At 51.9% G+C, this 18,649-nt stretch overlaps 1 protein-coding gene across 1 annotated transcript in view; it reads left to right on the top strand.

Moving 5' to 3' along the window:
- The first annotated feature begins 4,769 nt into the window (after nt 1-4,769).
- Nucleotides 4,770-18,649, top strand: part of CPAMD8 (C3 and PZP like alpha-2-macroglobulin domain containing 8) — a 37,042-nt gene continuing 23,162 nt past the window's right edge. Inside the window, 5 exon segments of the mRNA XM_070519682.1 lie at nt 4,770-5,034; nt 8,063-8,070; nt 9,802-9,955; nt 10,434-10,564; nt 15,249-15,304. Of these exon segments, the coding sequence (XP_070375783.1) occupies nt 4,770-5,034; nt 8,063-8,070; nt 9,802-9,955; nt 10,434-10,564; nt 15,249-15,304 (614 nt within the window).

Genomic DNA, 18,649 nt, shown 5'->3' with positions numbered 1-18,649 from the left:
TTCTTTGCATTGTCTTTATCTGGTTTTGGGATCTGGGTGATGTTGGCCTTGTAAAATGTGTTAGGTAGTGTTCCGTCTTCTTCAATTTTTTGGAATAGTTTGAGGAGGATAGGTACTAAATCTTCTCTGAATGTTTGTTAGAATTCTCCAGAGAAGCCATCTGGCTCTGGACTTATATTTTTTGTGAGGTTTTGGTTACTATTTCAATCTCTTTACTTGCGTTTGGTCTATTCAGGTTCTCTATTTTTTCTTGGTTCAGTTTTGGGAGGTTGTATGAGTCTAAGAATTTATCCATTCCTTCTAGATTGACCAATTTGTTGACATATAGTTTTTCATAGTATTCTCTTATAATCCTTTGTATTTCTGTGGTATCTGTTGTAATTTCTCCTCTTTCATTTCTAATTTTATTTATTTGAGGCTTCTCTCTTTTTTTCTTAGTGAGTCTGGCTAAGGGTTTGTCAATTTTGTTTATCTTCTCCAAGAATCACCTCTTAGTTTCATGGATCCTTTCTACTGTGTTTTTGGTCTCAGTTTCATTTATTTTGGCTCTAATTTTTATTTTCCTCCTGCTGACATTGGGCCTTGTTTGTCCTTTTTCTAATTCTGTTAGGTGTAGTTTAAGATTGCTTATTTGAGATTTTCCTTGTTTGTTAAGGTGGGCCTGTATGGCTATGAGTTTCCCTCTTAGGACCGCTTTTGCTGCATCCCATATGAGTTGATATGGTGTGTTTACGTTTTCATTTGTTTCCAGATATTTTTGATTTCTACTTTAATTTCTTCCATGATCCATTGGTTGTTCAGTAGCATGTTGTTTAATCTCCACGTGTTTGTCTCTTTCCCAGCTTTTTTCTTATAGTTAATTTCTAGTTTCATAGCATTATGATCAGAAAAGATGGTTGATACAATTTCGCTCTTCTTAAATTAATTGGGGCTTGCCTTGTTTCCCAACATATGGTCTCTCTTTGAGAATGTTCCACGTGCACTTGAGAAGAATGTGTATTTTGCTGTTTTTGGATGCAGCGTTCCATGTATATGTATATTAAGTCCATCTGGTCTAGTTTTTAGTTTAGTTCTATTATTTTCTTATTGACTTTCTGTCTAGTGGATCATTGATGTAAGTGGGGTGTTAAGGTCCCCTACTGTTATTGTGTTCCTGTTAGTATCTCCTTTTAGGTCAATTAACAGTTGCCTTATGGACTTTGGTGCATCTGTGTTAGGCACATATGTATTTATAAGTGTTATCTTCTCTTGGTGGAATGTCCCTTTTATCGTTATATACTGCCCCTCTTTGTCTCTCATTGCCTGTTTTATCTTGAAGTCTACTTACTCTGACATTAGTATGGCAACACCTGCTTTCTTTTGTTTGCCATTAGCTTGGAGTATCGTCTTCCATCCCTTCACTCTGAGCCTGTGTTTGTCTTTGGAGCTGAGCTGTGTTTCCTGGAGGCAGCATATTGTTGGGTCTTGTTTTTTAATCCACCCACCAGTCTTTTTCTTTTGATTGGAGAATTCAATCCATTTACATTTAGAGTGATTATTGATATATGAGGACCTAATGCTGCCATTTTATCACTTGTTTTCCAGTTCTTCTGTATTTCCTTTATTTCTCATTTCTTATATTGTGGACTGCCAATTCAGTTTGGTGGCTCTCTGTGCTGGTTTTCTCAGTTCTCTCTTTATTTATCATCTGTGTCTCTGTTCTGATTTTTTGTTTAGTGGTTACTGTGAGATTTGTATAAAAGATCTCGTAGATGAGATAGTCCATTTTCTGGTAGCCTCTTATTTCCTTAGGCTAAGGTGATTCCATCCCTTTCCTCTTCCTCTTCTAAGTTACTGTTGTCACAACTTATTCCATTTTGTATTGTGAGTTTGTGGTTAAAATGAAGTGATTATGTTTCTTCTGGATGTTTTCCTTCCATTTATCTTTAATGTTATAATTAAGTATTTGCTAATCTGTTCTGATAACGAGTTGCAATTTTCTGGTTTTGTCTGCCTATTTATCTCCTTGTTCTAGGCTTTGTAAACCCTTTCTTTTTTTTTCAGGTTTGAGAGGCTTCTCGATTGTATCTTGTGTGTGTGTGTGTGGGGGTCTTGTGGCAATGAACTCCCTCAGCTTTGTTTATCTGGGAAAGTTTTCATTTCTCCATCATATCTGAAGGATAGTTTTGCTGGATAGAGTATTCTTGGCTGAAAGTTTTTGTCTTTCAGAATTTTGAATATATCGTTCCACTCTCTCCCAGCCTTACAGTTTCTGCTGAGAAATCTGCTGAAATCCTGATGGGGTTCCTTTGTCGGTTATTTTCTTCTGCCTTGCTGTCCTTAATATGTTTTCTTTGTCCTTGACTTTTGCCAGTTTTACTACTATATTTTGGAGAAGGTCTTTTTATGTTGATATAATTAGGAGTTCTATTATCTTATTTTACTTGTAGTTCCAGCTCCTTCCCCAGGTTTGGGCAGTTCTCAGCTATTATTTCTTTGAACAAGCTTTCTGCTCCTTTCTCCCTCCCTTCTCCCTCTGGAATACCTATAATTCTTATGTTGCATTTCCTAATTGAGTCAGATATTTCTCAGAGAATTTCTTCATTTCTTTTTAGTCTTAGTTCTCTCTCCTCCTCCATCTGAAGCATTTCTATATTCCTATCCTCTGAATTGATAATTCTATCATCCATTATATCAGCTCTGTTACTTAAGAACTCCAGATTTTTCCTTATCTCATTCATTGTGGGTTTTTTTTTTTTTTGGAGGAAGATTAGCCCTGAGCTAACATCTGCTGCCAATCCTCCTCTTTTTGCTGGGGAAGACTGGCCCTGAGCTAACATCTGTGCCCATCTTCCTCTACTTCATATGTGGGACGCCTACCACAGCATGGCATGCCAAGCAGTGCCATGTCCGCACCTGGGATCCAAACTGGCGAACCCCAGGCCACCAAAGCAGAACGTGTGCACTTAACCTCTGCACCAGCAGGCTGGCCCCCATTGTGTTTTTCATCTCCAACATTTTTGATTGGTTTTTGTTTATAGTTTCAAACTCTTCTGTGAAGAATTCCCTCTGTTAATTTCATTGCTGATTTCGTTGAACTATCTTTCTGAATTTTCTTGTAACTCGTTGAGTTTTTTTATGATAGCCATTTTGAATTCCTTGTCATTTAGATTGTAGATTTCTGTGCCTTTAGGATTGATTTCTGGGTGTTTGCCTTTTTCCTTCTGGTTTGGAGTATTCATATATTTTTTATTATTTGATGGGGTTGATTCGTGCCATTGTGTGGTGATAGTATCTGGTCGCAGATTCCACCTGCCGCCACTGGAGGGCGGGCAGGAGCTGTGCGTTCTGAGCCCACTGTGATCCCTGGTTGCTGTGCCTGTCTGAGCCTGGGTCAGTCCTTGGGCCCACAGTGGCACTGTGGACTCCGCTACTGAATGGAAAAAAGATCACATGGGGGCTCAGGGTTGCTGCCACCTGCTCCCACAGTCCTGGTGAGACACGCTCCCCCCTTTGGGGCCTCAGTGATACCACAGGTATTTGTGGCAGCCAGGAGCTCATTCGCCTGGGCACACAGATCTGCCACTTCCTCCTAGGTTGCGCCAGCCATTATGCTTGGTAGGCAGGGCCTTCCCACTGGGTCCGAGCCTGGGCCGTTCCCTGGGGTCTTCGGTGGCACTAGGGGCTCTCCTACCAGATGGGAGAGTGATCACACAGGAGCTCAGGGTGGCTGTCACCTGCTCCCGCAGTCCTGCCAAGACGCGCTCCCACTCTCAGGGCCGCAGTGGTGGTGTGGGTGCTCCAGCTACAAGAACAGTCACACGCGTGCACAGGGCTGCTGGGGGGCCAGAGAGTTCACCCAGCTCCGCCACCTCCCCAGGGCAGTGCATCCCCCTTCAGGTGTGTATCTGTGCGCATCTCACAGGCGTCTTGTTGTGCTGTGTGGGTGTCCTCTGTGCATCAGTGAATGTCTATTTAGTTGTGGTTCCAAGGGGGAGAGACAAAGGGAACAGCTCACTCTGCCATGTTGCTGATGTCTTTATTTTGTTGAACATTTAATGTCCTTTTTGTTTCATTACTCCACTGGGGCTGCCACAGCAAATGCCCACAAACCGGGAGGCTTCAAACCACAGGAATTTGTTCTCTCACGGTTCTGGAGGCCAGGAGTCTGCGATCCAGGTGTGGGCAGGGCCAGGCTCCCTCCAAAGGCTCTAGGAGAGGGTCCTTCCTGCCTCTTCCAGCTTCTTGGGGCCCCAGACATCCTTGACTTGTGGCCACATCACTCCAATCTCTCCTCCGTCTTCACATGGCCGTCTTCCCTCTGTATCTGAATATCCGTCTTCGTGTAAGGACACCTGTCATTGGATGAAGGGCCCACCCCACTCCAGTAGGACCTCATCTTAGCTGATTACATCTGTAAAGACCCTGTTTCAATTAAGATCACATTCACGGGTGCCAGGGGTGAGGACTTGGACATACGTTTCTGGGAGACATAAGCATGCCCTAAGTGACTGGTCACCTCTCGATTCAGCATCTTTCTCCCCTAAACTGGGCAGAACACACACTGCCACGGTTTGCATCTCTGAACCTGTATTTTGAGTGGTCCTGTGTCTACATTCGTCCTGAGAGCCATTCATGTTTCTGATTACGGCCATTCAGGGCTGAGGGATGGCTTTCTCTTGTCACACACTCTGTGATGCCTTAAATGCTTATTTCCAAGCAGCAGGGGCACCTCCCTGGGTCCCGAGGCCATGTGGCCAAAGTCTTCCATTCCCACTTGGCCTTGAAGCATGGTCCTGGAGAAGGCCACAGGTTGTCCATCTTTCCACAGTGACCCATCCGGCGAGGAGACGCTCAGTGTGCAGGCCCCCTACTGCATCACCAGCTGGGTGGGCGAGGCTGTGGGTCTGTCCACTGCTTGGGGCCTGGGTGTCGCTGAGCCCACCCTGCTGAAGACCTTCAAGTCCTTCTTGGTAGACTTCACACTGCCCCCCAGCGAGGTCCGCGGGGAGCAGGCCAAGATCCCGCTCAGCATCTACAACTACAAGGGCACCTGTGCCGAGATACTGAAACCTCCCCTGACAGCCTTCCCTGTTCTGGGGTCGGGGCAGCATCCATGGTGTCAGGAGGCGGGGGTGGGATGGGGTCATCCTGAAGGGGCAGCATCTGCGATACTGGGGAGGCAGGGATGGGATGGGGTCAGTTTTAATTCACCAGCCATCTAAGTTGGGGCTGGGTGGGGATGCGTGCATGGGGTGGGGAGGAGTCAGGGGTGACAGATGTGATGGAGCCACTGTCTCTGAGTCCTGGCCTGCACGGTGTGGTGGGACATGTATTACACGTAATGCCATGGAGCAGAGGTTGGCAAACTTTCTCTGTAAAGGGCCAGATAGTAAATATTCAGTCTTTGCCAGCCAGATGGTCTCTGTCGGACCTACGCAACTTGGCTGTTGTAGCGGGAAAGCAGCCGTAGATGATGCATACATGAGTGGGCGTGACGGGGAGCCCATAAATTTTCATTTCCAGACACTGAAATTTGAACTTTATATAATTTTCATGTGTCACAGAATATCATTCTTCTTTTGATTTTTATTTCCCCCAATCACTTAAAAACTGTAAAAACCATTCTTAGCTCCCTGGCCTTACAGAAATGCGTGATGGGTCAGATTTGGGTCATGTTGTGCCTACACTGGACACAGAGGCAGGAAATCCTGGAGGTCAAGAGAGTGGGAGCTCTGAATCCAGTTTCTACTTACAAGCTCCCCGACCTTGGCCGAGATATTCAACCTGATGGTATGTCGGTTTGCACGGACGTCAGGGAGAGGGTGGCCCGCCCGTGGTTAGAGTGTGAGTGGGTTAATGCGCGTAGGTGCTCAGAACAGTGACCATGGACGTCCCGCGGACCTTGCTGGTGCTGTTATGGGGGGTTCTGTGCCTGCAGGGGCCATGCAGTGGGGCCCTGGCTCCCTCTCGGAGGCAGTAAAAAAGGCTACCGTCTCAGTTTGTTGTGGCTGCTATAACCAGGTAGCACAAACTGGGTAGCTGAAAACAATAGAAATTTCTTCTCTCCTGTTTCCAGAGGCCAGAGTCCAAGGCCAGGGTGTGGGCGGGGCTGGCTCCTTCTGGAGGCTCTGAGAGAGGGTCTGCAGGCTGCTCTCCTGGCTGCTGGCAGCTTCCGGCAACCCTTGGCGATCCTGGGCTTGCGGCTGCATCACTCCCATCTCTGCCTCCGTCTCCACATGGCCTTTTTCCCTCCGTGTCTTCACCTCGTCTTCCCTCTGTGAATGTCTCTGAGTCCACATTTCCTCTTATAAAGATCCCAGTCATGTTGAATTAGGGTTCACCCTATTGACCTCATCGTAACTTGACGACATCTATAGAGACGCTATTTCGAAACAAGGTCCCATTTACAGGTACTGGTGTTAGGACTTCAGTGTATCTTTTGGGAGGACACAATTTAACCCACAACAGCTCCCCTGGGGAGGTGGGACTGGGGGTGACTTTGGAGGCTGGAGGGGATTTCAGATTCTGGTGATGTGGAGGGATGGAAGGCAAGGTGGAGGGACCCTTGAGAACGCAGATCAGGTGGGGGCACAATGGGGAGGTGGTATTTGGGGGGCCTGTGCATCGTGCAGCTCAGGGAGGCCAGGGGCACCTGTCCTCCCCACCCTTGTCATCTTCGCGCACTGTCTCAGCCTGGGTATCCGATCGTGAATGGAGGGAGGGAGGGGAGAAGGCTGTCCATGCTTAGGGGCAGCCATCAGGGGTGGGGGTTGGGGGCCGAGGCGGCGGGTAGAGGGGTGACCGGGGGGCAGGGTCAGGAGTCCGACTGGAGCGAGGCTGCTCTCTGCAGGTCGACCCAGACGTCCAGCCACAGGTCTTAGCCTCACTCTGGCCAGCTGGGTGCTGGGGACATGGCTGACATCCTCCTGGCCCTGCCTGTGTGCATGGGGACCCCCAGGGCCGCTGGCTCGTTCCATGCCAAGGGCAGAAGATGTGAGGTGCAGCCCCAGACCAAAGACACCATGGAAACCAAGAGACTTCACCCCAGAAAACCAGATTTCCTTTTTCTTGAAAACTGAAGGGCCAGGGAGTGGATGGAAGGGCACCGAGGCTGCTGGGTGGTGGCGGTCCTGGGTAGAGGCCGCGCAGCCCCCACAACCCAGCTGTCATGTCAGCACATCCGTTCCTCGCCGCCCCAGAAGAGCCCCTGGGCTTTAGCTTAGTGATTCCTTTTACTGGCTCATTTTGCCTCAGTCTCCCTATCTGTAAACTGGGTGTGAGAGCTCAACCTGGCCCCGCTCGCCCTCGCAGGCTGCTCTGTGGGACAGGAGGGAGAGAGATCCCGGGCCCCTCGTGCGTCTTGAAGGGATGGCGACTACGCCCTGTGGTCATTTCCGAGCCTGGCCCGGGGCTGGGGACAGCAGTGTCCTGAGTCCCAGCTCAGAGGGGACCTTATAGCAAACGCTTTACTCCTTTTTTCTGTCGTAAATTCTGTGGCGCCACCGAATGGTTGGGTCTCCCCAAGAAGACGTTGTGTGTAATGACGGTGGCAGTCTCGAGGCCAGTCAAGGACTCTGGCTTTGCCGTCTGCTTGGCACAGTGCAAGGTTGGTGCTGGTCTTTGCATCTGACTTCCTGATGCTTATTTGACTCTGTACAAGAGCCACACGTAATGGACTGTCACATGCGAGCTTCTTGTTCCTTGGGTCTTTAATTAAAGGAAAATGTCAACTGGAGAAAAATGTGGTCACCGTAGGTTCCAGAATAGAAACGAGACACCCAGAGGCCATAGAAAGGAATTCCTGGGTGTAAAATATGGGTGATTCTTTCATTGTCGCTCAGAAGCAATCACCGAAGTCCCTGCTGTGTGCTGGGCCTTGTGCAGGCATCAGAAGACCCTGGCACCCAGGACGTGGGGTGCCCCTGTGGCCAGGCTTGGAGCTCTGACACCCCAAACCCGGCTTTCTTGGACACATATCTCTGTGGCTGGCCCTGGGCTGACTATTTTACCTGCATCATTGTCAAGTGCTTGCATGAGCCGAGGATAGAGAGGCTGTGATGGAATCGTTCCTGGATGGGAGGCTCAGAGGTGCACTGTCACACGTCCGTGGACCCCCAGGGAGTGGATGGCAGAGCTGTGTTAGAGCTGGATGTCTACAGAGGGCTAGGGAAGGCCCAAGAAGTGGCAGCTCCCCTGAATGTGGGAGTCTTTGGGCAAAGTTTAAGCCAGCACCAGGGCCTGGAAGGGCATTCCTGGAAGAGACAACAGTATGCACAAGCAACAGAGGTGAGAGGAGCTTGGCCTGTCCCGGGAATTGCCCATGACACAGTCTGGCTGGATTTGAGGGTCTGGTGGAGAGGTGGGAAAGCAGAAGGCGAGGGGGAGATCAGAGGCTCCCATAGTCATCTGAGTGGGAGCTGCTGTGGCGCGAACCAAGGCAGTGGCCATGGGCTGGTCTGGAGGGGGCCAAGCAGGACATGTGCGACAGGGTCAGAGCCGTCAGCCAGGATCAGTGCCCCAAAGCCCAGCACCTTTGTGATCGTCCTTTGCTGTTCCTTTTGTATAGCTTATGGCTGGGAGGAATAGGACCGCAGTTTTAAAAAGCCTGAGTAAGTACAGACGGACCCCTGATCTGGAGGGCGCCCCTCAAGGGAGGCCCCCGAATCTGCAGGCAGGACCCCCAGGTGCCGTTTCAGCTCCAAGCACATGCTGGCTGCAGGCTTCTCAGGTGGAAGGACGCAAGCCCTGCCAGGCAGCGTGTGTTCAGGGATGGCCACACGGCGACTTGGGGAGCGCCCTGCCCTGCGCCGGCCCTGCGGCTCCAGGAGACAGGCTGTCCAGCTCCTTGGCACGCACAGCAGGTTGTTCTACGCCGGACCTGGAAATGTGTCTCGCTGACACTTGGCTCTTGAGTCTCTTCTTGCCTTTTTGGAAGAACTTTCTGGAAGAATGCCATCTTGCGAGTGAGGTGGGAGCCCCTGAAGCACCCTGTACCTCCGTTTGCACTCAGGTGTGGCCAGGCCTGTCCTTGGGCAGGATTTAGATTGTCTGTCATGCTTGCCGTTATAGATTCCCCCGTCTTTCCCTCCACCGCACACCTGGATGCATGTGTGGCTTGGCGCGGGCGCTCTGAGGCCTGGGGCCCCCTGGTGTCTTGTTCGGCTGTTTCTTTAGCTCCCGGCGGGGCCTCTGCACTCACTGCATGCTTCATATGTGCTGGCTGGACATATGGACATGGAGCAAAGAGCCTGTTCCAGATGGGCTCACGTGCACACACATGCACACAGAGACACGAGTGTGCAGTGCACTCGTATGTACACGGCCATGCTTACACACGTGCACAGACACTAGTTTTCACACGCATGCGCTCACACATCATGCTCACATACCTGAATACACGTGTGTATGCGCGTGCCATGCTTGTGCATGTGCACATAGGCATGCACACAGAAGCTTATGTGCACGGCTCACATATTCACTCTGGGCCTCAGTGGTTAGAGAGAGGTCAGAGGAAGTGCTCTGCTGGCCTCTAGGGGGAGTGGTGCCTCCCATCTGACACTCCAGGGTGGATGTGGCAGGGGAGACTGCCCTTGAACTGACCTTGGTCCCAATGAGGATCTGGACCTGTGGGGGTTTGGGAGGCTGAGGGAAGGAGGGGGCTCCCAGCGGAGTGATGTGAGGAGTTCATTCTGATCAGAAATGGACGGCGCCCTTGAAGGAGACTGTGGCTCTTAGAGAGGGCAGACAAGGTGGGTGGTGTTGGGTGGGCGGTGTGGTGCCCAGATTCCAGGCACCATATGCACATGCCACTCTCTGCAGGTGTACATGAAGATCTCGGTTCCCAAGGGTGTCCGATTTGTCGGGCATCCTGGCAGATGCCATCTGACCAAGAAGATGTGCATGATCCCCGGGGAGGCTGAGCCCAACTGGGTGGTTCTGTCCTTCAGCGACCTGGGGATCAGCAACATCACAGGTGAGGGCCCCATGCATCTTTGGGCATCCTTCCCCCGCCGGCTACCAAGAAGTCCAGGCGCTGACCCCGGTGGGTGAGGGGTGGGTAGGGCAGGAAGTGAGGTCAGGACCATCTTGAGGGACAGGCTAGTAGCTGAGGATGCAGACCAGAGGGAGTGGTCAAGAGGTAGGAGGAGGCGGGGGTGGGGTCTGGGGCCTCACCTTGAGGGACTGGCTGATAAACTGCCAAACCAATGGAGCACGCATGTTTGCATAGTGCACACAAATGCATGCACAAAAATGCACATGCATACTTGTGCACACACAGAACACACACAAACATGCAGCACAGACATGTACACACACAAGCATATGCACAGACACGCATGCACGGACACACATATGCACACATGCACCCTTGGGACAAGGGTTGGGGGGACAGCTCCACCCTGGTGGGGACCTGTTCTGAGAGCAAGCACTGAGCGCTCAGATCCCCACAGCTGAAGCGCTGGCGTTTGGAGAAACGAGCTGCTGCCGAGATGTGAAGTCAGTCAGACACGTGGAGGAGGATCCCGCCGACAGGAGGGGCCCCGTTGGGAGGGATCACGTCAGACACAGCGTGCTGGTTGAGGTAAGCCTACATCCTCCCTGGCGGCACTTGGCCAGGGCCCGATTCCCTCAACCGTGAGGCAGGGGTCCAGCTGGTGTGTGTGGTCCCTGCCTGAGCCAGGGCCAGGGCAGCCCCCACGGGTCCCTCCAGGGCTTAGCTCAGGCGAGGGGGGTTCCTTGCTGGAGGACCGCGGCATCCAGGCCCTCTCCGCAGTGCAGGGCAGGCTTTGGTGAAGCAGCCTGCGACCCTCAAGGGCTGCAGAAAGGTGGCCCCCCCGCCTGCCGGTTGGCCATCTTGGAGGGGGCGTGCCTCTGTGTGTGCACTCCCTGTTGGTTGCAGGCAGTTGTAGGCACTGTGACCCAGCATTTCGAGGGTTGTCCTTGGAATGCGTGTGCAGGAGGGACAGAGAGCCTGCAGCAGAGAGGCCAGGCGTCCAGCCCTTGTAGACCCCCGGCTGTGAATCCCAGATCTATCACTTATGCGTGGGGCTGGGCGAGTGTCTTGGTGTTTCCACCCTGCTGTGTAAGACGGGTGCGCTCACGCTCAGCCCACAGTGTGCGGAGGGCCCGAGAGAAGGCTCGCGATGCCTGACAGCGCCGGGCACGCGATAGCAGTGATGCCCATCTTGTTGGGGCTGCTCGGAAGGCTCGGAGCTCAGATGCTGCACCCAGAGCACCCGGCAGACACAATGAAGGTCCTCGCAGCGGCCAGAGCATCCGCCCCTCTCCAGTGGCCCAGCTGCAAACAGCTGTCCTCACTGCCGCCTTCGCTCTGGCGATGCTGAGCCAATGGTCTCCAGCAGCACCTGGAGTCACACGCACGGGGCAGAACCCGGAGGTGGACAGGCCCTAGCTGCCACGTCGTTGACGTGATGTGATGGATTCACATGTCATGGGTGAGGAATGCGGTCTCCCCGAGCCAGCAGCGTGGGATGGCCTTGACAGGAAGTGCAGAGAGCCCTGGCGCCCTCGGCTCGGCGGAGCGCACCCCCTGGGCCGCAGCCTGCCTCCCGTGGCGTGGCCGAGGCAGCAGTGGTCCCACAGAGCAGCTGGCCAGGTGGCCCAGAGCTCGCACCTCCTTTGTCTGCGGAGGGACTTTCCAAGTGTGCAGAGAGGGCCTCTCTGGGGCCTCCTGTCCCCGGCCTTTCCTCCCGTTCACGCCACTCAGCAGTCTCCTCGCAGCATCCTGGGTCCAGCTTTGTACCGACAGAAGGTATGGTCTGGCTAGAGCAGCAGAAAACTGGAAAAACTTGAAAATATCTGGGCAAAAAATGAGGCGTGAATGAGAAAAATGGATTTATGAAACGAGGCGCTGGGTGTGCGGCTTGATAAAGTGGGGAGACCCTCCTGCCTCAACTGGGGGAGAGCTCCGGGCGCAGGGTTCGCTTGCTCGGTGGGTTATCCGTGGACCCTCGCAAGACGCCATGTGCCTCCTGCTGGGGAGGACGCTGCAGGGGACAGAGATGCCTTTCCTCAGAGGCACATGGCGGGGGAGTAGGTGATGGCCATGCCCGGTCACAGGCGCTGTACCAGGCGGGGGAGGAGCTGACGCCAGCCTGCCTGGCTCCCTAGCCCCCCGGGGGACTGCGACCCTCTGCACCTCTGCTGAAAGGTTGAGAGCCTTCGAACACCCCACCATGTCTCAGGGAAGTTCACAGGAGAGAGGAGGAGCTGACCGACTTCCGAGCTGGGAGGAGAGCCCGGTGGGCGTCATGAGTGTGGCCGGAGGCCTGTCGTTGGCCGCGGGCCGGCTCTGGAGGGAGGGCCCTGGGTTCAGACCAGAATCGCAGGATGGTTAAATGAGTGTGTACTGGGCCCCATGTGCTGAAGACATGTGAGCCGTTGTCATGGGGCATTTATGACGGTCCACGGGGATGCGCTTTCCGCTTTAGGAATGTCCGTCAGCTGGTGAATGGACAGTGTTGCAGTAGGTCACAGTCCCCAGTGCGGTGGGGCGCGACTCAGCTGCGGTGAGCACTGGAGCCCTGGCACACGCTGCGATGTGAATGGACCTCGGAAACCTCATGCTGAGTGAGAGAAGCCAGACACAGCATGTGATCCGTATGGCAAATGTCCAGAACAAGCACGTCCACAGAGCAGACAGGACAGAGGCACTGGGATGTGCTACAAGGTTGCAGAAAAGTCCTGCTGGAGGCTGCAGTGGTGACATCATGCAGGGACCACGTTCTGGAACCTGGCCAGGAGCCAGCGTGACCCAGGAGCAGCTGAAAGCCAGGGCATCGTGGGGGAGAAGGGCACAGGAGAGAGGCCAGCGCCAGGGTCCCTGGGAGCAGAGCTGGCAGAGGAGAAGGGGCCTGGCAGCCGTGAGCAGCCCCACTGGCTGCTTCTGAGGCTCTTCTGAGGGATGCGTGTCCAGGAAGCCCTGGATGGCCAGAGGGCCGTGCTCACCACCAGCAGAAGGGCTCAGGGTCTGTCTCTGTGGATTTGCCTATTGTGGCCATTTCATATAAGTGGAATCATACACTATGTGATCTTTCATGTCTGGCATTTTTCACTCAGCCTAAGGCTTTTCTTTTTTTTTTTTAGGAAGATTGGCCCTGAGCTAACATCTGTTGCCAATCCTCCTCTTTTTTTCTGCTCTAAAGACCCAGTACATAGTTGTGTATCTTAGTTGTAGGTCATTCTTGGTCTTCTATGTAGGATGCTGCCACAGCATGACTGATGAATGGTGTGTAGGTCTGCACCTGAGACCCGAACTAGCAAACCCTAGGCTGCCAAAGCAGAGCCTGCAGACTTAACCACGCGGCCACAGGGCTGGCCTCCAGCCCAGTGATTTTGAGTTGCAGCCACATTGTAGCATGTGTCAGCGCTTCATTCCTTTTAGTGGCTGTATAATATTCCATTGTATGGATATACCACATTTTGTTTGTCCATTCATTTGTGATGGACATCTGGGTTATGAATCATTTTTATGATTGTGCAGCTGTCAAAAGCCACTGTGGCCAGGTGCTGGCCAGTGACCCCAACCCTTTCCCCAGTGAGGGGCTGAGCTGGTCAATCAGGGCAGTACTGACGCCTAAGCAAAACTTCCAAGGCTCTCCCTGGAGCCTGTGGCTGAGCAAATGGCCTGTGCGCTCCACATGGGGACTGCCAGTGGCTGGTGAACAGCTCAGCGTCTTCCAGAAGGCTGTGCTTGGCCTCTCAGCTGCCGGCCATGGCAGCTTTGCTGAAGGATTGCCAGCGAGGTGCTCAGGGTGGGTGTCAGGTGGTGGCTGTGGGTGAGGCAGAACGCCGGTGCAGACCGCCACGCAGGATCCTGGGTTGGTACAGGAAGTGGACGTGCTTCAGACAGGTGCCTCCTGGACTCATCCGTACAGACACAGGAGGGATGAGGCCCTTCTTTGCAGCCTCAACGGAGGGCCTGGGGGTGGGGCGGAAGAAGGGGGATGAGAGACTAGGACAAGAGCTGACTGCTTGGAAGCACTGAGGAGACGCCAGGCCCTGTCTGAAGTACACCCAACCCCCCATCACAGGAGGGCCATGTCTTCATCACCCTCATCTAGAAATGAAAAAACAGAGGCCCAGAGAGGTTAAGTGAGCGGATCCAGGTCACCCAGCAAAAAATGGGTATTATTAGTCAGAAGTTCTCCAGAAACAAAACCAAGAGACTTATTATAAGGAATTGGCTCACATGATTAAGGAGACTGAGATGTCCCACCATCTGCCATCTTCAAGCTGGAGACCCAGGAGAGCTGGTGGTGTCATTCAAAGCCCTGAGAACTAGGAGCACTGGGGCCGAGAAGATCAATGTTCCAGCTCAGGCAGTGGGGCAGAGAGAAAGCCCCCTTCTCCACCTTTTGTTCTGTTCAGGCCCTCAGTGGACTGGATGAGCCCCACCCAATGGAGAGGCCCACCCATCTGCTTTACTCAGTCCACCCATTCAAATGCTGACCTCTTCCAGAAACATCCTCACAGAAAGAAGCTTTCAGCAGGTATCTGGGCATCCTGTGGCTCCCTCAAGTTGACACAAAATGCACCATCACAGCGGGGAAGCGGGGACCCCAGGGAGCCACCTGGCTGCAGTGACCATGCACTAACCCTTTGAGGTCTGACCTAAGGACAAGGTGGCCACAGCGTTCCAGTTTGGGGAGGCTGCTGAAAAAGGTCTGGAAAAGCAAAAGCCCCACAGGGGCCGTTCTGGTCAGACAGACCCCCCAAGGTGTATCGGGTTAAGTTCTGGGCTCCCTCTTTAAGAGAACAAGCCGGCTGTCGTCTGTTATTTGGGAGACGTTGTGGAAGGGGCAGAAGCAGGAGCATGCATGGAAGAGACAGGAGACAAGGGATGCGGCAGACAGCGAGACAGAGCCCCCTGCTTGGCAGAACTGGGCACCCCTTCTCCATGTTCACGGACGTCAGATGGGGCCTCGGAGCCTGGCAGCCTTTGCGTCATAGTGTTCCCTGCCCAGGGGGAGAAGCAGGCTGGGAGCCGGGAGGAAGGGGCGCAGGGAGGGCGGGGTGGGGGTGTGGGAAGCATGACAAGTCTGGGAATGGTTGGTGAGTTCCTTTGACTGGAGCTGGAGAAGGGGGAGTGAGCCTCAGTTTCCCCTCCTGGGCCTGGGTAGGTGGCCCAGTCCTTCTCTTTGCACCTGTGACTTGGCATCACCCTGTGGAGTCCAGACTCAGAACCACTCCCCCGCACCGACTGCCCCCGCCTCAGCACACGGTTCTCCCCGTTTCTGCTTCAGCCCGAGGGAGCTTCCCGTGCGTACAGCTACAGCACTTTCTTCTGTCCCAACGCGGAGTCCCCGCACCCAGCCCGCCAAGGAAGGGCTGCCTGGCTGGGTCCTTCCTCGCGCTGTTTCAGCTCTCTTGCTGCTAAATGGACACCCACCCTCCTTGGGGGCTGAGGACACAGCGGCGGAGAACTGAGATGTCCTGTGTGGGGACAGTCATAAACCAGAGTGAGGGCCAGGCATCCGCCATGTAGGAAGGGAACGCACAGACTGCAGGCTGTGGCGCTGATGAGAAGAGAGCGCTGTCAGGAGGAGGCCTGTCCGCGGGGCCCTGGGCTCTGCGGAAGGCAAGGCTTAGTGTCACTTCAGCAGAAAGCTGTGGGAATGAGAGTGGCCCAGAACACTGATGCGACAGAGGAGGACGTGGGAATTAAGGTGGGTTCCGGGAGCTTTAGGATCCAGGGTCCGCCTCGATCCCCTGAAATCGACATTATACCTGCACATGACCCACGAACAGGAAGTGGGTACGCAAGGAGAGTGCCCAGTGGGCGCAGTGGCCAGGGAAGGGCTGGTCCACGCCTCTGCCTTGGTGGCGTCTGGGGAATGCTGGGAAGAACGGGAGCCCTGGCTGCCTGAGGAAGGGCTGCCCCTTCCCCGCCCAGCCCCTCCCCGAGGAGCTGTCCAGCTCACAGCTCGGCGGGGCTGGCATGGGACAGTCACCTAGCGGGCTTTGCCAAGAGGTGGGGCTGAGGATCTGAGCTGGAGTCCCTGGGTGATGCTGACCCCCTGGGAGAACCCCCTCCTGTTGTCAAGGTGTTCAGCGTGACGGGTCCCCGATCCACAGCATACTCTGGACACAGGCTTCTCCTTGACATGTTTTCTGCTTTTTTCATTCAATGGCAATGCATTGCATATATGCTTAAATGATATTTGATAAAGGTGCAAAAGCAATTCAGTGGAGGAAGGAGAGCCTTCTCAACAAATGGTGTTGGAGCCATTGTGCATCTATTGGCATAAACATGAGCTTCAACCTAAAAATCACACCTGATACAAGAATGAGCTCAAAATGGGTCATGCACCTACATGGAAAACTAGAAAACTTTTAGAACAAAACGTGGGAGACAATCTTTGGGATCTAGGACCAGGTAAAGAGTTCTTAGACATGATACCAAAAACTATGATCCGTAAAAGGAAACACTGGTAAATAGACCTCATTGAAATGAAAACCTTTTCCTCTGCAGAAGATGCTGTTAATAGGAGGAAATACAAGATACAGACTGGGAGAAAATATTTTCAAACCCAGATCTGACAAAGGACTAGTATCTAGAATACAGACGATCCGTGACACAATGGTTCGACTTATGAGTTTTTGACTTTACAGTGGTGCAAAAGCGATAGGCATTCCTTAGAAAACATACTTTGAATTTTGGATTTTGGTCTTCTCCGGGGGGCTGGTGATATGTGGTGCGATCCTGTCTCGTGATGCTGGGCAGCGGCAGCTGCACAGCTCCTGTCGCCACACGATCATGAGGTGAATGACCGATACACCGACAGCCATGCTGTTTGTCACTTTCAGTACAGGATTCAATACGCCATGTGAGGTGTTTAACACTTTATTATAAAGTAGGCTTTGTGTAGATGAGTTTGCCCAACTGTAGCCTCATGTAAGTGTTCTGAGCTCATTTCAGGTGGTCTAGGCTAAACTATGGTGTTTGGTAGGCTAGCTGTATTTAGTGCATTTTTGACTTACGATATTTTCTACTTACATGAGTTTATTGGATGTTACTCCATCGTAAGTCAAGGAAGATCTGTATCTAAAGAGCTCTCAAAATTCAACCGTAAATAAAGCAAACAATTCACTTAGAAAATGGGCAAAAAGAAATAAACAGTTCATCAAAGAAGATGGCAAATAAGCACATGAAAAGATGCTCAACATTGTCAGCCATTAGAGAAATGCAAGTTGAAACACGATGAGTTACAAATACACACCTACCAGAATGACTAAAATAAAAAGTAGCACAACACCTAAAGATGGCCAGGACGAGGAGGAACTGGATCACTCGCACGTCCTGGTGGGAATGTAAATTGGTACAGCCCCTGCTAGTGGTTTCTGAAAACAGTTTGATGGTTAAGAAACTAAACGTGCCACCAGCATACCACCCAGCAATTGCACTCCTCGGCATTTATCCCGGAGAAATGAAGATGTGTTCAAACAGAAACATGTACACAAATGTTCACGTCCACTGTGTTTGTAATAGCCCCAAACTAGAAACAGCCCTGATGTCCTTCAGCGGGTGAGTGGTTAAACAAATTGTGCTGCATCCATACCTTGGAATACTACTCAGTGATAAAAAGGAACAAACTATTGGTACACGCAACAGCTTGGATGAAGAGGATTGAGGGAAAAAAAACCAATCTTAAAAGGGTACATAAATTATTCCGTTTATATGACATTTTCAAAATGACAGAATTTTAGAAATGAAGTCATATTAGTGGTTGCTGGGGGGAGGGGGAGGGAAGGGTGTGGGTGATAAAAAGGAGAAATCTGGGTGAGATCAGTGGACGGTATCAATGTCAGTATCAGTATTGTGCCACTGTACTTGAATTTTGCAAGATGTTACCATTGGGGGAAACTGAGTCAAGAGTACAAAGATTTCTCGGTATTATTTCTTATAGTCACATGTGAATCCACAACTATCTCAGTAAAATTTAAATTGAAAGCATTTTTAAAAAGCAATAAATGTGTACAAATACTGTATGGCCCCACCTCTAGGAGGTACCTAGAGTAATCAAAGTCATGGCGACAGAAAGTAGAATGGTGGTTGCCAGGGGCCGTGGGAGAGAGAAACAGGGATTGATTGTTTAATGGCTTTCAGTTTAGTGAGCTGGAAAGAGTTCTGGAGATGGATGGTGGTGATGTTTGCACAGTATGAGTGCATTTAATATCACTGAACGGTATACTTAAAAATAGTTAAGATGGCAAATTTTACGTTATGTTTATTTTACCACAATAAAAAAAATGGGGGAGTCTGGCCCTGTGGCCGAGTGGTTAAGTCCGCACATTCTGCTTTGGCGGCCCGGGGTTTCGCCGGTTCGGATGCTGGGTGTGGGTATGGCACCGCTCATCGGGCCACGCTGAGGCGGCGTCCCACATGCCACAACCAGAGGTGCTCACAGCTAGAATGGGTACTGGAGGCTTTGGGGAGAAGAAGAAGAAAAATAAAAGATTGGCAACAGATGTTAGCACAGGTGCCAATCTTTAAAAAAAAAAAATTGGGAAAAGGAAAAGCAATACCGTGTATCAGAGGAAATTTAGACGGATGAAAAGAAGGAAAACTTCGTCCCGTGATTCACATCCAAAGGTGAATTCTTTTGACATTTTGTTGTATTTGCTTTCGTAGGATTGATTGTTG

The sequence above is a fragment of the Equus asinus genome, chromosome 10, assembly GCF_041296235.1.
Source record: "Equus asinus isolate D_3611 breed Donkey chromosome 10, EquAss-T2T_v2, whole genome shotgun sequence".
NCBI classification, from domain to species: domain Eukaryota; kingdom Metazoa; phylum Chordata; class Mammalia; order Perissodactyla; family Equidae; genus Equus; species Equus asinus.
The sequence above is the reverse complement of the archived record's forward strand: the minus strand, read 5'-3'. Positions and strand labels throughout refer to the sequence as shown.